Genomic DNA, 16,702 nt, shown 5'->3' with positions numbered 1-16,702 from the left:
AGAAATGTGAGAAGAAAAAAATTGCAGGGAGCTTAATGTAAAGCAGAAGTTCTCTTCTACCTCTTACTAACCTTTGTTTATTTATTTTTTTGAATGCAGATAACATATTTTAGCTGTGCTGTAGGGTGAGTCTTCCTCAATCACATATCACCTGCCCCCACCCCACTAGCCTGTCTTCCTCCCACTAAGCCAAAACCTGGTCCTTGAACCTGGAACTTATGAGGCATAAGCGAACAGCGGATGGCTCTTAGTAATACAACTCAAGTTGAGAAAGGAAATAGACTCTTAGCATAAGTTACAGGAGACATAGATATCAGCACTAAGTTAATCTTTGCGGAGAGGAGAGAAGGCCTGTGCCACTGCCCCCTCCACTTATAGGATCCTAAGCACCATCCTCACCCCAACCTACCACCGTACCCAGCAGGGGAGGGAGAGAGAGTAGCGAGAAAGGACAGCCCAAGGTGAGTGCTTAACCCAGGAGGAGGCTGACCCTTGGAAAAGCAGGGGGAGTAGAAGGATGAGGGTGAGGAGGAGGGTCAGGGGAGCGTGTCAGTTCAGGTGGTCTGAGAAGCAGCCCTCCAAATGGGACTAGATGTGCAAGAGATTTATTACGGGCCTTGCCTCTGAAGGATAAAGGAGGAGGGCGCAGGTGTAGGCAGCAACGTCTTTCTGATACGGTGAGAGTGGCTCGGAAGGAGGACTGGGTAGGAAGAGCTCTAGACTGCAACACATTCAGAAAAAAATTTAGCCAGGTCAAGGGGAGTCCCAGACCACAGTTTGCCCTTGGAAGAGTCTCAGGGTGGGAGGATATGCCCTGGCTGTCATCCCTCCGCTGTGCTCAGTCACTGGCCTTGGGGTGAGCGCACAATAGAGCTGAAGGTGTCCCTACAGCAGGCTTTCTTGCAGAGAGCTCTTAGCGGGGTAATTCAGGGCTGCCACGAGGAGGGGTACATTGCATTGATGTGGAGTGCTCCTTAGAGGGACTCTCAGGATCTAGGACTAAGGCCCTGGATCTGGGTCAGAGCAAGGAGACGAATTAAACAGAGAACTCCCTTTTGAATCTCTGCCCACCTGTCTGTAGGTTGGAAAATATTAAGGGCTGTTTGACTCTTTTCCAAGATTCTCTGAGCTTGACAAGCTACCAGTAAGGCCATTTGGCTGTGAACACATAGTACTATGTTCCTATCTGTGATTCTCATTTTGACACTTAATCACATTACATGTGGACATGGGCAGACAGTCACTGCATCTGAGTATATATTGGTCAGCCTCTATTAAATGCAAACCTTACAGGGCACCTGCTTGGCCTCAGCCAAACCAAAAGTGGTTTCTCCCTCCTGTCAGCTACATTGAGTCCCTCCACACATATTGTTTTTTGTCTTGCACTTTATATATTTGTGTATGTGATTTCTCCCAGCGTCCACAGACAGTAAGCAACTTGAAGATAACAATTGTCTTACACTTTGAATCAGCACTGCCTTGCACACACAATTGGTGTGGACTTCAACATCAGTTATTAGGTTGGTGCAAACATAATTGCAGTTTTTGCCATTAAAGGTAACGGCAATTATGTTTGCACCAACCTAATAAATAAAACAAAGGGGCAGGATTGGGCAGATAGAAAGGTAGGGTGGAAAAAACACGATGGAAACATTTATTTTTATTTCAGCCTACTTATTCTCAGAAGGTCTTTAAAATAGAAGACATAGATGTGTTACAGCCATTAAACAGGATAAAAATGTAAGAACAAAGGAAGAGGGTGGAGTTGGAGACAGCTTGTTATACCAGATAAAACTAGGCTAAGGATTGCTACTGAGATTAAATGCAAACTTTGCTTTTGACCTTTTCCTGGCAAGCAAGACAAAAAGGGAAAACACGAGTTATATAAGGTTCTTACTAGCTAATAAAAAGAAGCATGCCAGTTTTTCCTATAGAAGCATTTTTTTCTCTAGTACTAACTCTAAGAAGAATTTATTTTATGGCCCCTTATAGAGCCATTGAATTTTAAAATATATGATGGTTTCAATAAGAGTTTTATAAAAAATATATAGAAACTTTTTTCTATATGACTATTTCTTATATTGATTTTTGATAAATGCCATAGTTTATAGATGACATTTCTATGGAAACTTAGGGTGTAGTTTAACCATCAGCAGTGAAATGAATTTGAGCCCATAGCTTTTGGAAGGACCCTGGAAATGGTACATTTCAATAATAATGACCACAAAATTATATCCAAATAGAATATAACTTTGGCTGCATTTCTTTGACATTTGGCTAAATAGTTCTGTTCCGGTATACACATTTTGATTTGACATTGGGCTTTCATGATAGTTAGAATAGTCTAAATTCCATATATGTGTAATGACCTAAAATTGATTCCAGCACATCCTAAACTAAACATTAGTAGAAATCACTCTGGGGGATGTGAAAGGTATTCTAAAAGACCTCTGGTTTATAAATCAGTTTAAGCACCCAACCCAATGAAACAAGTTTCTTTTGTACTCTGGGACTTCTTCGAGATATGAACATGATAATATATCATTACAGACTGGATTCCCTGGTAAGTAGACTCTGACCTAGAGATTAATGTGCAGGAAGTTTATTATAGATGGCTCTTGGGATCAACGTCTATATTACGGAAGAGAAAGAGGCTGTGTCAGGTAGAGGAAGAAGTTGGGACAAACCCATGGGGGAGGTCTGAAGCTGGGATGGCTTTCTGGGGTTGTCCAAAGTTATGTTAGGGGCTGGGTCTATATACCTGCACATTGACCGCTACTGGATATGGGCTGCCCAGGGAAAGGTTGTGCTCTTGGGCAAGGTGACTTTCTTCAGCCAAGGGCAGTTCCTGGAGAAGGCTAAGACCTGAAAGCTCTGGGCCAGCAGTACCGCCAGCAGCTGGGGGACTATGTCCTTTGTTTCTGAAGGTGGGGCTTCACAGTGTATGTCAGGACTTTGTATGCACTGTTTACCTAACTAATTAGCAAAATATACATTAATCCTGGAGCATAGCCAAACATCCCCTAGTCCTAGTGGTAAATAGAATATGATTTGTGAAATGCTGCTTCATTCCAGTGGTGTATTCTTTATTCTGTCAACTGAGTATTTTAGTTAGGTTGTATATTTGGCTGCTCCTACCAGAAGACAGATATCAGTGATTTAGTCAATTAGGAGAGTTTTTTTACTCAATAAGTAATATGTACAATTCAGGGCTCACATAGCTGCACAAGGAACTGGGTTCCTTATCTTTCCTTTTTTTCTTTTTTTTAAAGAATCTGACTTTTGTCTTTATGGCTAAAGAAGCAGTGCTGTATCCCACGGTAGTACAAAGGGCAAAAGATGAGTGCCAGGTAAGCTTTGTCCTCTACAAGATTCTCTAAAGGCCCACTCTACGAATTCCACTTCCCTCTCATTGGCCAGATTGAGTCACATGGCCATTCCCAGTTTCAATGGCATCTGGGAAAGTAATTTTACCTGGGAACATTTAACTGTGTTCTTTTAATCAGAAGAAAGGCAGAAAGGACATTGAGGAGATAACTAGCATTGTCTACCACAAATAATAGAATTTAAATTCTTCTGCCATTGTTCCTAATTGGCTGAACAACTGTGAGAACAAATTCCACAGAAAAAATATACAGTTATAAAATACATATATGAGTATAACATCATGACAGATCACTGTACTTCTCAGATTCATTCTGTTTAATTAAGACTTTCCACATTTCATCAAAAATATTTCTTATGAATTTATCGCTAATTTACTTCCACCACTTGGGGCAGAGCTGTGTACATGGTAGGCATTCAGCATGTGTGTGTGTGTGGTGTGTACAAAATAATATGTTTGACGTATAACAGTGTCCTAAGCAACAAGGTAATAAAATATCATATATCTTGGTGGTTTATCAAGAAGAGCCCCTCCAGTAGCAGCTAGGAAATGGTATTGAGAGGTGGGGTTTGGTCTTTGCTTTGAGTGTGCTTTGTCTTGGTTATGCTACTGCATAATGAGTCGTTTTCTGGTGATATGACTTCTATAAACATTGATTTTAGGAAATTTAGAGAAATATTTCATAACAAGTGAAAACCTAGCTACATTATGTTTAAACATAAAAGTGTAATGACCCTATCCTAGATTGAAAAATTATTGCTGTGTCTTCTACCTCTCCCCTCCAGAAAAGAAGTTTCACTTTCTATAACTTTAGGATTTACAAAATTTCCAACATGTGAATTACAACATGGAACATGATTTTCAAATTGTATACATATTACACATACTCCCTTAAAACACAAAATAGGTTCTTCTCCACATTCTACCCCAGGTTTAGGGATATACTACTCTTCATTTCTCTTTGAGGTCAGGGTAATTTTTGCCTATTCTTCTCAAATATTTTCTCAATAGACAGCTCACAGAATCACAAAATTAAAAGTGGAAGCCATGGTGAATGCCAGAAGATTCTGCATTGCAACATGCTCCCAGCCGATGCCAATGCTGATGGGTTCTGACCACGTTTTGAGTTAGCAAGGTGCTGGTTTTAAAACTTAGTTGCACAAAGAAGTGTTAAGTATTTGAGGTGATGGATATACTAAGTACCATGACCTGATCGCTGTAAATGATATGGTTCCAAACATTACTATGTACCCCATGAATATGTATAATTATTGTTAACTTAAATCTGGTTGCATATGGAAATCCTAATATTTGTTCTTCTCCTTCTTCCTTCTTTCCTCCTCCTCCTTCTTTCTTCTTTTTCTTTTTCTTCATCTTCTTCTTTACAAATACTGAGGCCTAGGTTCCACCACAGAGAGGGGATTTATTTGTTGGGGGTTTAGCTTGGGCATCCAATATTTAAGAGCTCCCCTAGGTGGTATAATGTACAGCAAAATTTGGGAATCACTGCTGTAGACTAGTTGGAACAGTTTTTTCCACAAGTCTCTCCAAATGCACAATTTGGTAGACTTATCTATCTTTGTTGCTACTATGGCTGATACCAACTTCCAGGTCTTTTTTGTTCTAATGGAATGCCTAGCACAGGGCCTTATTCTTTGGCATGGGTTCAATCACAGTGTGTTGAATATATCAGCATGTGGGACACTTGTCCCACTCACATGCTCTGGCAAGAAGGGAGAAGCAACTTGCTTTTCACTGTAAACCTGGTCCAGCACATGTCTACTTACTGCAATTTCTTTGCCAGGTTTCTTTCAAGGAAGATCCCATATATATGGGGTTTAGTGATCTTGTAAACAGAAGGCAGAGAAGAGAGAGAGAAAAAAGGAGGGAAGATGACAGCAAAGAGAGAGGGAGGGGAGAGAGTAAGGGAGAGAAGGAAGGAGGAAGAGAGAGAAAAGGAGGACAAGGAGAGAATAGAAGAAGACTGGGGAGGAAATGAAAAGAAAGATGGCTGTAAGTTGTTAGTAGATACTAAACACCATCTGTGAGAGGTGATACTAAGATTCTGTTGAGATTAACAAATTTTTGGTCTCATTAGGAGACAGGAATCAAGTGCTTGAAAAGTTACATAAAACTATGCAATAGTTAAAGAATAAAGGGAAATAATACTGAGATAACATAACAGTAATGACAGACCTATCAACCAATGAGAGTTATAGGCTAAGTGTGAATTCCATTTTTTATGAGGGGCAATGGTACCAACTCTGTTGCAGTAGTTCCTTAGGGTTACTTAGCTCTATTAACTTAATTCAACATTAAGGATATAGGTGGCTGCTGAAGAAAAAATATTTAATCTAATTTGTATCAAGGAGTCTTTTAGGGAGTTAAATATTTATAATTATTTCCTCTAGCCTGTACCATAATTTTGCTTATAATTATTCATTTTGAGAAAAATAATTAATTCTCAGTCTTACTTGAAGATATCTTTTGAAAGCCTCATCCCCACTTCCAACCCTGTGATGCACATCTAGAACTTTCTTATTTGACTTGAAGTCTTGATACTGTTTTACAAGAATAAATAATGGGAATTTAATCCACTGAAAGTGGTGACAGTTTGGTATCTTGTTATCTTTTCTAAGAAACATTCTTAATTTGCTGCGTTGAACTTTGGCAATATAAGTCCCTTTAGTGACATAAAAGAAGCCAGTCTTTAAAAGATGCTGACAGATGTGATTTTTTTTTTTACAATGGAGCTGAGTTTCCTACTCTGCTGCATGTAATTAGGCATGCAGATAGAGCTTCACTCATTTTACTAGCCCATTGGGTGGCAGTTGGGACAGGGGCCTCAAAGCTTTGCTCACTAAAAGGAAACACACTCTTGCTTTCTTTAACATGCTAATGCTTCTCAATTTCTAGAAAAAAATAAACGAGTTTTGTGTATTTTCATTTAAAAAATGGTGGACAAAACTAAGTTTGTTGTAAGGAAAACATCATTTGTACTAATTTCAAGCAACCATAATGTATCAATTTCATAAGGAACTTAGACAGTAAAGATAGGTACATGTATAATTTAAGGGCCATTATTTTTAGTATCCTAGCAACATCATTAAACGGAATGCATTATCAGCCCAGATTTCTTGGGCTGATCTGAATCTGCTCAACTTCCCTATTTTACCTTTTTTATTCTTTGCTCTTTTGTACTCATACTGCAGAAGCTAAAATGCTAGTGTCACTGAACAACTGAATTGCCAGGGTTTTCTAAGTCAAAGTAACATCTCTTTCTTTCAAACTCTTGAAATTTTCTTTGCTATGTTTAATTGGGAACTCTATGTGGCTTATGAAATCTCTGCCTAGCCCCCTTCATCTTTCACATTTAAAAACACAGTTTAAGAACAAAACTGGGACCTCTGGGAGACAGAGAGAGCACTCGCTGGGTCCTCTTTCTTTGAGGCTTCATTTTGGCCAAATCCCAAAGGTTGGCTGTGTGACCTCACCATCACCTCCTCTGCACTAAGCAGAAAGAAAACACAGGAGTCTACATTTCACATGTGCTTGCCATAAATTCTCTATTAGAATCTCAAGCAATAGGACAAAGTAGTGAAATATGAGGAAGAAATTAAAGTGGGTGGATAGGGCCAAGGGGCCATAAATCAGAGCAAGGGCATCTCGTTTGAGAAAAAGACCATGTGATAAATGAAGGTTCACACATGGCACCAGGCTCTAACAGTAGCAACTCACAGGACCCGGACAAGGACATAGCACATGGACTGAAATTCACAGATGTGTTGCTCTGTAAGTTTGAAAGGAAACTTCTCCTCGATGTGCATGTAGGCCTGTCTTGCCCTTTCCAGATTTCTTGGGCAGGGCAACGTCCCTTGCCTGAGATCAAAGGACTGTTAGAAGAAGAGCCAACACCAGAACTCATGCCTCCTGTGTGCGAGTCCAGCAGTCAGTGCACTAGGGAGACAGCACAGTGTAGGTTCATTAGTGTAGTGGGGATAATAGGCAAATACATACCAAAGCCTAGTTATGCGATTTACTAGTAGTGTTACCTGGGAACCAGGTCTTAAGACATTTCAAACTTTTGTTTTCTAATCTATAAAATGAGAGTAGTAACATCGCCACATAATAGTATCTGGTACATAAAAGGCACTAAGGTATTATTAGCTCATTCTATACCTAATTGCATCTCATCAAGCCCAAGTTTGTCAGATGACCTGCATATGCAAGATTATCTCTTAATTCAGTGATTTTATCTGCTCTCCGCACCAGGATACAGGAATGGTTCACATTCGACTGATTTGGCTGCAGTAACATTGCTAGTAACTATAATAGCATACACTGTTCCCTCCTACTGGTAAGAATACATTCTACTTTTAAACTAAAACTTGACAGGCCTCTTATAGGCCATGCCAACACTTTGAAAATAAAACTCTTGAAGTTTCAACAGAAATATATTTTTACATGATAGGAGGAAGCCTTCTGGAACTTACCGCTTACATGGAGTGAAGGAGTTGCATCAACAATGGGGCTGTTATGAACTCGGGCTCCACACTGTCTCCTAAAGGGATTAGACAGGTCTCATAATGTGTCAGAGGCAGAAAAAAGTGACCCAAGAAGGGGCTAAATCCTTAGTTCTCCTTAATATTTTCCCATGTCAACACTGAGATTTGAGAAGGCAGAAGGAACTGACTTACTTTATATACTTGTCTGATCCTTTAGTACTTAATGAAATATAGAATGTTTTATTTGACCCCTATGGGAAAACTGCTAAACTGAGCAGTTTGTTCCTGAAATCAAATATCAGCAATCAAAATACTTGCAATGTCCCTTAGAAATCAGAACATCACAGATTTGTTAGAAAGTAGGTGCCCCAAGCTTATAGGTGGCTGTTAACATTGTTTTATTTCCTTTATACAAAAAGTAGAAATGACAGAAAAAACACTCTTGACAGAAACAATACCACTGACCTGATCTCATGAAGGAGCTGAGCCAAATCTGCCCACATTATGGGGAAAGGGAGGTTCAATCAACATTAGCAAATACTCATGCAATTGATGAAATATAAAATGGCATCAGTGGCTTGGTGAACGTCCTGTGGGTAGGGTGAATCAATCTACTCTTAAAAAACATACATTTTCCCAATCATGCTTTTAAATGGCATCTTTTAAAAAAACAAGTTATATATACAGATATCACCCCAAAATGAATCTTTTACAGTCTACTACTATAAATTTAAGGCATCCTGATATTCTGTTCTTCTGCTGGTGAGGCATTGTTTTCATGGTTCTCTTTCCAAAGAGGATAGTCCAGAAATTTCCAATAATTTCCAAAGGGCATCAGTGAGAGAAAATTTTAAAAGTGATTTACAAGAAGAGTTCTTTTGACTCTGGCTCAGCAATGTGCTTTATGCTGTAGGATTTCTTCATTTTTCTATTGATGTCATTATGCCTAAGCAGAAGAGAAACCACAGGCCAAAATTAGATAAAACTATGGTCAAGTTACAAGACAATACCACTAAACAGCTCACCAAAAAATGGAAATTATCCTCACACAAACCACACTGAAGAACACTTCATTCCAATACGCAAATTATTCTCTTTTCATATAAACTACTCTTTAAACAATGAAAGCAATAGTCATGTAATAACACACACTTACTAAACACTCTTTAACTCAGCTATGGAAATAATTTCTCAACCATACTGATTGAAATACAGGCATTTTACAGTCAAGGGAATTTTATCAGAGTTAAACAAGATAGGAAGTATAGTATTGTTGGCTGAGTATAAACAAAATATTTTTATTTTATTTAGATAGATTCACTGGTGACACTTTTATTCTCCAATAAGCTTGAGCCTTAAAAGTTTAAAGAAGAATGCTTTTTGGTGTATGATTACTGAGTAATAGCATGTTGAAAGATCATAAGTAGATAAATCTATGGGAAAAAGAAAAAGCTAAAGAACAATATGCTCCTTTTCCCTCAGTACTTGATACCTGCTAAGTCTGTGGGAAAAGAGTACAAACTCGAGCCTTGGAACAGCTTTGCTTTTCAAATAAATTTTCCCTTGGGTAGGTGCAATCATTTTCATGAGGTATTACTCCCATTCTGGGTGTAAAATCTTCAGAGAGGAGCTATATTCTGAGGGTGGACAAGGCCACATATTACTAAATTACTTCTTGTTGCTACACCAGACAAAAACACTTTCTGGTAATGATACTAGCTATTATGAGACCACATTTGGATGCAGGAGAACCCCAGGCATGGCTCCAGAGTCTCAAAATTGTGCTTGCTCACAAAGACCATGAAGCCTATTTTCAGTGTGCTGGAATATATTTGATCATCATCATCATCATCTGAAAGTTATAATACTTATTTTTATTTTTCCTCTAACTGGAACTTTAGAGAGCTGTCCATGGGCAAGAAAGGGAAAGGGAAGAGGTGAAAGAAAAATCTAGTTGGCTAAAAGATGTGCTAGAGATTCCAATTAAACATGAAGGATTGAATACACACATTTGCCCTCCATATCCTGCAAAATAACACTGAAATAAAATAAATAAAAAAGGCACAAATTTAGATGAATAAGGGAAATGGGAGGAGAGGATACAACAGACAAAATGTCAATGGTATTTCAGAAACAAAAAGGTGGATGAACATTTAGAGTTGATTTAGCAGAGCAGAAAAAGCAAAAACCCAAGCTTACAGTCAGGGAATCCAACTAACTGATTTGCACTACCAGATGCAGGAATTAGAAGCACCGTGTACTTCTGAAGATGATAGCAACTATGTTAAAGAATGAAGAAGCTCTCTATATACTAACACATAAAGTCCTCCAACATGTCAGGTAAAAAAAAGCAAGAAACAAAACCGTGTGTACAGTGCGACACCTTTATTGTAAAAAGGAAGATAAAGATATGCATTTGTATTTGACTGCAAAAATTTAAATAAGATTTGCACATAAAACTCTATAAAAGCTGGGCATGGTGGCTCATGCCTGTAATCCCAACATTTTGGGAGGCTGAGGCAGGTGGATCAGTTGAGGTCAGGAGTTCGAGACCAGCTTGGCCAACATGGCGAAACCCTGTCTCTACCAAAAATACAAAAATTAGCCAGGTGTGGTGGCTGTAGTCCCAGTTATGGAGGCTGAGGCATAAGAATCACTTGAACCCAGGAGGCAGAGGTTGCAGTGAGCCAAGATCACACCACTGCACTCCAGCCTGGGTGACAGAGCAAGACTCTGTCTCAAAAAGAAAAAAAAAAAAAAAAGAAAACAGCTATAAAAAAGGAACAAAGAGAAGACCAGTAAAGTGATGTTGGAAATTAATATTATTATAACAGAAATAAAAAATTCAATAGCAAGATTGAAAGGCAAGTTTCAGTAAATATATTAGAGATTCAAACTAGAAAAAGTCAAAGTATGGAAAAATAGAGAAGAATCATTAGAAAATCTGAGGATCAGTCCAGTGTGTCTAACATTAGAATAAGAGGATTTTCAAAAGAGGGAACAGAGAAATTGGAGAAGAGAAAATTTTCAAAGAAATTGTACAAAACATTTCCCAGAACTGAAGTACTGAGGGTTCCAGATTGAAAAAGCTTGCTGAGTGCCCACAGCCCAGGAATGAAAACAGACCCACATCATGGCAAAGCATCAAAAATCAAAATATTGGAGATAAAGAAGAAATCATAAAATCTTCCAAGCCATTGGCAGAGAAGAATAGGGCTTCTCAACAGACACATTAGAGGCAAAAGAAAATGAAATGATGTGTTCAAGATTCTGAAAGAAAATAATTTCCCACCTAGAATCCTATACTGAGTCAAACACTCAATCTGGTAAACTGAAGATATTTTCAGACTGCCCGGGTCTCAGAAAAATTAGCACCTATTTACCTTCCTTGGGTGGGAAGATATATGACTGAAGCATGAGAATAAACAAAATAGAAAAGAAAAGACAGGTTCAGGAAACAGAGTCTAAACAGGAGAGAAGCACAAGGAATTCCCAGGATGATGCGCATGAGAGACTCCAGGATGATAGCTGTGTGGCAGTGCCAGGAGGCAGCAGTGAAGATGGGGACAGGAGGAGGGGTCTCCATGAACAGAGAGAAACTGACAAACACCTGAGCTGTCTGAGGGTGCTAAAAGATGGTTTGGTCTTCAGCAGAGTGTTTAGAAATGCATTGTAAATTAAGAAACCAAAATTATTTCCATGGCAAACATAAAATTGTATGAGAAAGAAAATATAACATAGGACAACACAATGAGTCCTTGTGATTAATATTTAAATAAGCCTAATGATAATTAACACTGAATACTGATTTAGCTCTTTAGAGTGATACAACTATATTCATGGGGGTGGGAGGAAGAGGAAGCAGGAATGTGTGCATGTGTGTAGGTGCGTGTGTGTGAGAGATAGGAAAGAGAGGGAAAGAGAGAGACAGAAAAAGAGAGAACAGGTGCAGTGTTGGATTGTTGGATGCTAAAATGGAGCTAGACACATTTGGCTCATTGTTAAAAATACGGATTTAGGAGCCAGACTGAGTTCAAATCCTGGCTCCACAATTTATTGCCATCATTACTATGTAATCTTGGGCAAGATATGTAATCATTCTATGTCTCAGTTTCCAATATGCAAAATTAGGATAATAATAGTATCTGCTTGGCTGGGTGGGGTGGCACATGCTGGTAGTTCTAGCTGCTCAGGAGGCTGAAGTGGGAGGATCTCTTGAGCCCAGAAGTTAGAGGGTGCTGTGAGCCAAGATCACACGACTGCACTGCAGCCTAGGTGACTGAGCAAGACCCTGTTTCTTAAAAAAAAAAAAAAGTATCTGCCACATAGCGTCATTGAGAAGATTAAAATAGTACATATGTGTAAAGCACCTGAAATATTCTCTGGGATACTGTACGTGCTTTATAAGTGTTTATAAGTGCTATCATTTTGATTTTCTATAGTAGAATGCCAGTAGATAACAAGGATACTATTTGAAACTGAAAATCTGTATGAGCATGTTACTTGGAAATAGAGAATACTAGAGAAAACACCTGAAGGAAAAGCGAATGGTCGATTCAAAAGAGTGAGGCTAGGGAAGGGGGTGGGTTTGGCACAGGGCACATCCAGTCTTTATTATAATGCTAATATTACTCTTATAAGTATCTGTATCACTTTAACAATAAATTACAATCGAACATTTAAAAGAAGGTTTTGGTCATAGTCTAAAGATAATAAAGTTTAGACTTTGATGGGCATTTCTGCTTTAATATAAGAGGTGCTGTGGTCAAAAACACTAAAATGAGCACTCTTTCTGCAGGACAAAACCCCTTATGATTAGAGCTAAGTCTGTACCAAGTAAAATATTAACTTGAGGCATTTATCTGAAAAATATCAGGATAATTCAATCCTCCCTGAACCCTTCAATTACCTAGTCCCAAATTAACAGTATTCAAAGAACGAAAGTGTTTGGGTAATTCTGGCATGAATTATTCAGATAATTTGCTACTCCTCTATTTCATTTTTGGATATGAAATCACATTCTGAGTGACCAAAATTGGAAAGAAAAAAAGCTTAAATTTAAATAACAGTTTTTCAAGTGTTCTAACTTGCTGACTCATCTAGGCATGGATTGCATATTTCCACAGTCCATGGTGACCAGACTGCAACTTACAGCATCCATGTAGAATGGTCCACGGCACGAATGACATTTCCGCTGATAACCAAAACAGGGAAACCTTGCTATTTTCTGTGATCTCCCTCAGAGTTTTGACTGAGAGCACATCTATAAGTCTCATCTACTAAGAAATGGATTTTGGTTCAAGGCACGAAAACTTGTATTTGAAGTGCCCAAATGGAAACTCACTGTGGGTAGGTGGACTTGTGACCAGAAGGCCAATATTGATAAAGAACACACCATTTTTCCCCGCTGTGGGAAGACAGGCTCAGTCCTTTTTTTATTCATATTTTTCTCTCTTCTTCCACTTTTCCTCTCTAGCTCCACCTCTCTCCAAATATCTATGAAGTCTCTATCATGCACCAGGCACCAAGCAAGACACTGGAAGTACACGTGGAGTACAAAGGTGCTATTGGGGGTTGCTATTTTCATGAAGCTCTTAGGCCTTTTTCACAGAACTTGCCATGTTTTACTTGAATCCTATTTTAATTCTCTCTTGATTATGATCTCCCTGAGTGAAGGAACCAGGCCTTATCCTGGCAGAGCAAAATGTGTGGCTTAGAGCTGAAAATATTTGCAGAGTGGCCCGGCCATCCAGGGATGTGGCATTAGGAAGATTGTCCATCCGCGCTGTCCTCAGCGTGGGAACGAAGAGCACCAGTGACTGGCCGGGGGAAGGATACTTGATGAAGGCACTGGAAAGTGGCTGTGTAAAGTCTCTATTTGGTATTTTTAAACTCAACTAACCTATTGCTTCTTTGAAACTCCAGCCTTAAGAGATACAGGCAGGCTCTGTTCTTTTAAAGTACAAAGATGCCTCTAGTGGTGGCAGACGTGTGGTGCAAATATGACATTAATAGAACATGTATGTGCTTTGAGGTCACACAATTCAAAACTGGATCTCTGGGGAATAAGGAAAGGAGGGTGGGGGTGGAGAAGTGAGTTGTCCTTAGGTTTTCTGACTATCCTTAAATCAGGAGCGGCTTGTTGAAAGCAAGTGGTCTGGTGGGAAGATTTTGGTGTCCAAGGCAGTTCTCTTCCTGTTGTCTTCCTATTGTTGGTACATGGGTGTTCACAAACTCCACACATTCATTTCCTGCCTCCCTGGAATAGTGATTTAAGAGAGTACAAGGGTCTTCCCTGCCTTTTTTATGTCTCAACATATCATACTTTGACACTAACTAAACTGTTTCACTCTCTTCTTGTGGTGCAATTTGCTTTCTCCTTTTCCCAGTGTAAGGAGCTTATGAAAAGACACCCCATTTGTGCATCCATCTTGGGAACTCTGCCAGCCTCTATAAAGACTTTGCTAAATTGTGCTTAGACACTGGGAAGATATGATCATTCTGGCTTCTCATAACATGGACATTTTTTTCTTTATACACAAGACTCTGCCTTATTGGCAACAATTCCCTGTAATTCTACTGTGCAGTGGTCAATAGAAACCCCAAAACCTGGCACATTTGAAAGAAGGAACTGTCAATTAATTCATGTGAAGAAATAGTTCAAGTTTAGAGCCTCCTCTTCTTCTCCAAGTCATGGTATAAAATGAGGGTTTTCTTTCTGAAAATACTTTGAAACTACAGGCGAGGCTGAGGTGGGTGTGGGCAGGACAGAGAACACAGAACACCTAAGGAAGCATGAGGAGGCAGGAAGGAGAGAGAGAGAGAGAGTGAGAGAGAGAGAAAGAGTTGGCGGGGTTGGGTGGGGACACAGACAGAACACTTGGGGAAGCATTGGCGGGGAGGAACCACGGAGCACCTGGGGGTACACTGTGGGAGAGCACAGAGTACCTGGGGAAGCATGGGAGCTGGGAGGGTCAGTGCTGCTCTAAGGGTTTCTGGAGCAGACGCAATCACCCAACTTCAGGCACCTGGCTGTTGTCTTTCAACTTTTGCTCATTGGGCATGCAGCCTGATGCTAGCAGGTTAGAAAGGCAAACAGAAAATTATACGTCCGTTCAGGGCTTAGAACATGAAACTACAGGCTGGGTGCAGTGGCTCACACTTGTAATCCCAACACTTTGGAAGGCTGAGGCAGGTGGATCATCTGAGGTCAGGAGTTCAAGACCAGCCTGGCCAACAGGGTGAAACCTTGTCTCTACTAAAAAGACAAAAATTAGCTGGGTGGTAGTGGCATACGCCTGTAATCCTAGCTACTCAGGAGGCTGAGGCCGGAAAATTGCCTGAGCCTGGGCGGTGGAGGTCGCAGTGAGCCAAGATCGCACCACTGCACTCCAGCCTGGGTGACAGAGTAAAACCCTTTCTCAAAAACAAAACAAAACAAAACAAAAATAAAAAACATGAAACTACAGTTTCTGAGCAAAAACTCAAATGTCTATAGTGTTAAGCACCAACTACTTTACTAAATACTTTTTCATTAACAGCTTTAACAAACTTTTCTAACTGTTGCATTGGTAAGATTTGTCTGTCTCTGGAAGGATGCACTCAACATATATTACATAGTTTGGTAACACACCTACATGATTGAGTAGGTTTATCATTATCCTTTCAAGAATCAAGCATATGAGTTAAAAATAATGTTAACATTTTAAGGTCAAAAAATGAAAGCAAGATTAAAATATGGTTATTTGATAATATATAGAGAAATGATGGCAAGGAGACATTTGTTCAGCAGCACCAGGGTCTTGTTGCACTGGCTGCATTTTCCCATCAGGATTCTGGAAATGCTTTTCAGTGGGGCTGAGGATATGCTCTGGTTGGGAGCAGGTTTCAGCCAGGGCCTCACCTTTACTTCCCAATGTCTTCCACATCTTTGTTCCTTTTTCTGTTTAGTATGATGTCCTGGCAATAAGGACAGAAATGTGTGTTTGTGTGTGTTAGGGGTGGGGGAATGATACCCTAAACTCTGACTCTCTAATGGGCACAGCAGATGACCATTACTATAGTAGATGTCATCTCACTACTGGCGAAGCAGACCAGTCTCTTTGAAGTGGCTGCTGAACAACCTTAAGATCTATGCAAAATATTTGATACCAGCTCTTGGCTCTCAGTATGAAGTTCCCAGTGTGGCTAATACCTTGGCAGTAAAACCCACACTAATGGTGTTTATTGCTTTATGATTTTTAAGGACTCTATGCTAATGCTGGTGCTAGGATTAGGCGTTTCCTAACCCCTCAGGCAACTGTGCCACTGTGGTCAAAGTGGGTGTTACTGGTGGTGGCCAGGGGTTATGCCCTTTTGCCTATCAGTAACTGGAATCACCGCTCACTTTGTGCCCTAAAGATCTCAGATGGACTTAAACTCTGGGAAATGAATGTTTCACTGGCATTTTAAGACAAGTAATTGCAAACATTTCCTTGGAGTTACAATAACTTAAAAACAACTTGTCTTTTGTAAGATAAAGTAAAGATAAATCTGCTTGTTATAAACCAAGTGATCCTCTGCAGTTGAATCACACTGGGGATGCTGCTCAAAGGAATAGAGTTGAATCTAATTTTAAAGGGCATTGAAAAGAAATTTAGATTTTTTGCTATCAAACTGTGAACAATTTAGAAAAATAAACAGCAAACAGAGCCCTCACAGAGCAGACATTCTTTAAAATGTTATATTTATTGTCCCTATTTTTCCTTTATCAGAAAAAAATAACAATTTCTTTTAACTAAAATGGAATTCCAATGTATTCCTGGAACCGGGA

The 16,702-nt window shown here is 39.5% G+C and overlaps 1 protein-coding gene across 14 annotated transcripts in view; it reads right to left on the bottom strand.

Annotated features, from left to right (window-relative positions):
• Positions 1–8,271: 8,271 nt before the first annotated feature.
• The window catches only part of SNCAIP (synuclein alpha interacting protein), a 152,702-nt gene continuing 144,271 nt past the window's right edge, over positions 8,272–16,702 (bottom strand). For 13 of the 14 annotated variants that reach the window (XM_055386543.2, XM_055386536.2, XM_055386540.2 and 10 more), the window contains one exon: positions 8,272–8,836. In XM_055386543.2, coding sequence (XP_055242518.2) covers positions 8,831–8,836 — 6 coding nt within the window. In that variant the 3' untranslated portion in view covers positions 8,272–8,830. Of the gene's footprint in view, positions 8,837–15,768; positions 15,850–16,702 lie in introns of those variants that run through there. The other variant, XM_055386532.2, reaches the window with a different exon arrangement.

The sequence above is a fragment of the Gorilla gorilla genome, chromosome 4, assembly GCF_029281585.2.
Source record: "Gorilla gorilla gorilla isolate KB3781 chromosome 4, NHGRI_mGorGor1-v2.1_pri, whole genome shotgun sequence".
Lineage (NCBI taxonomy): Eukaryota > Metazoa > Chordata > Mammalia > Primates > Hominidae > Gorilla > Gorilla gorilla.
The sequence above is the reverse complement of the archived record's forward strand: the minus strand, read 5'-3'. Positions and strand labels throughout refer to the sequence as shown.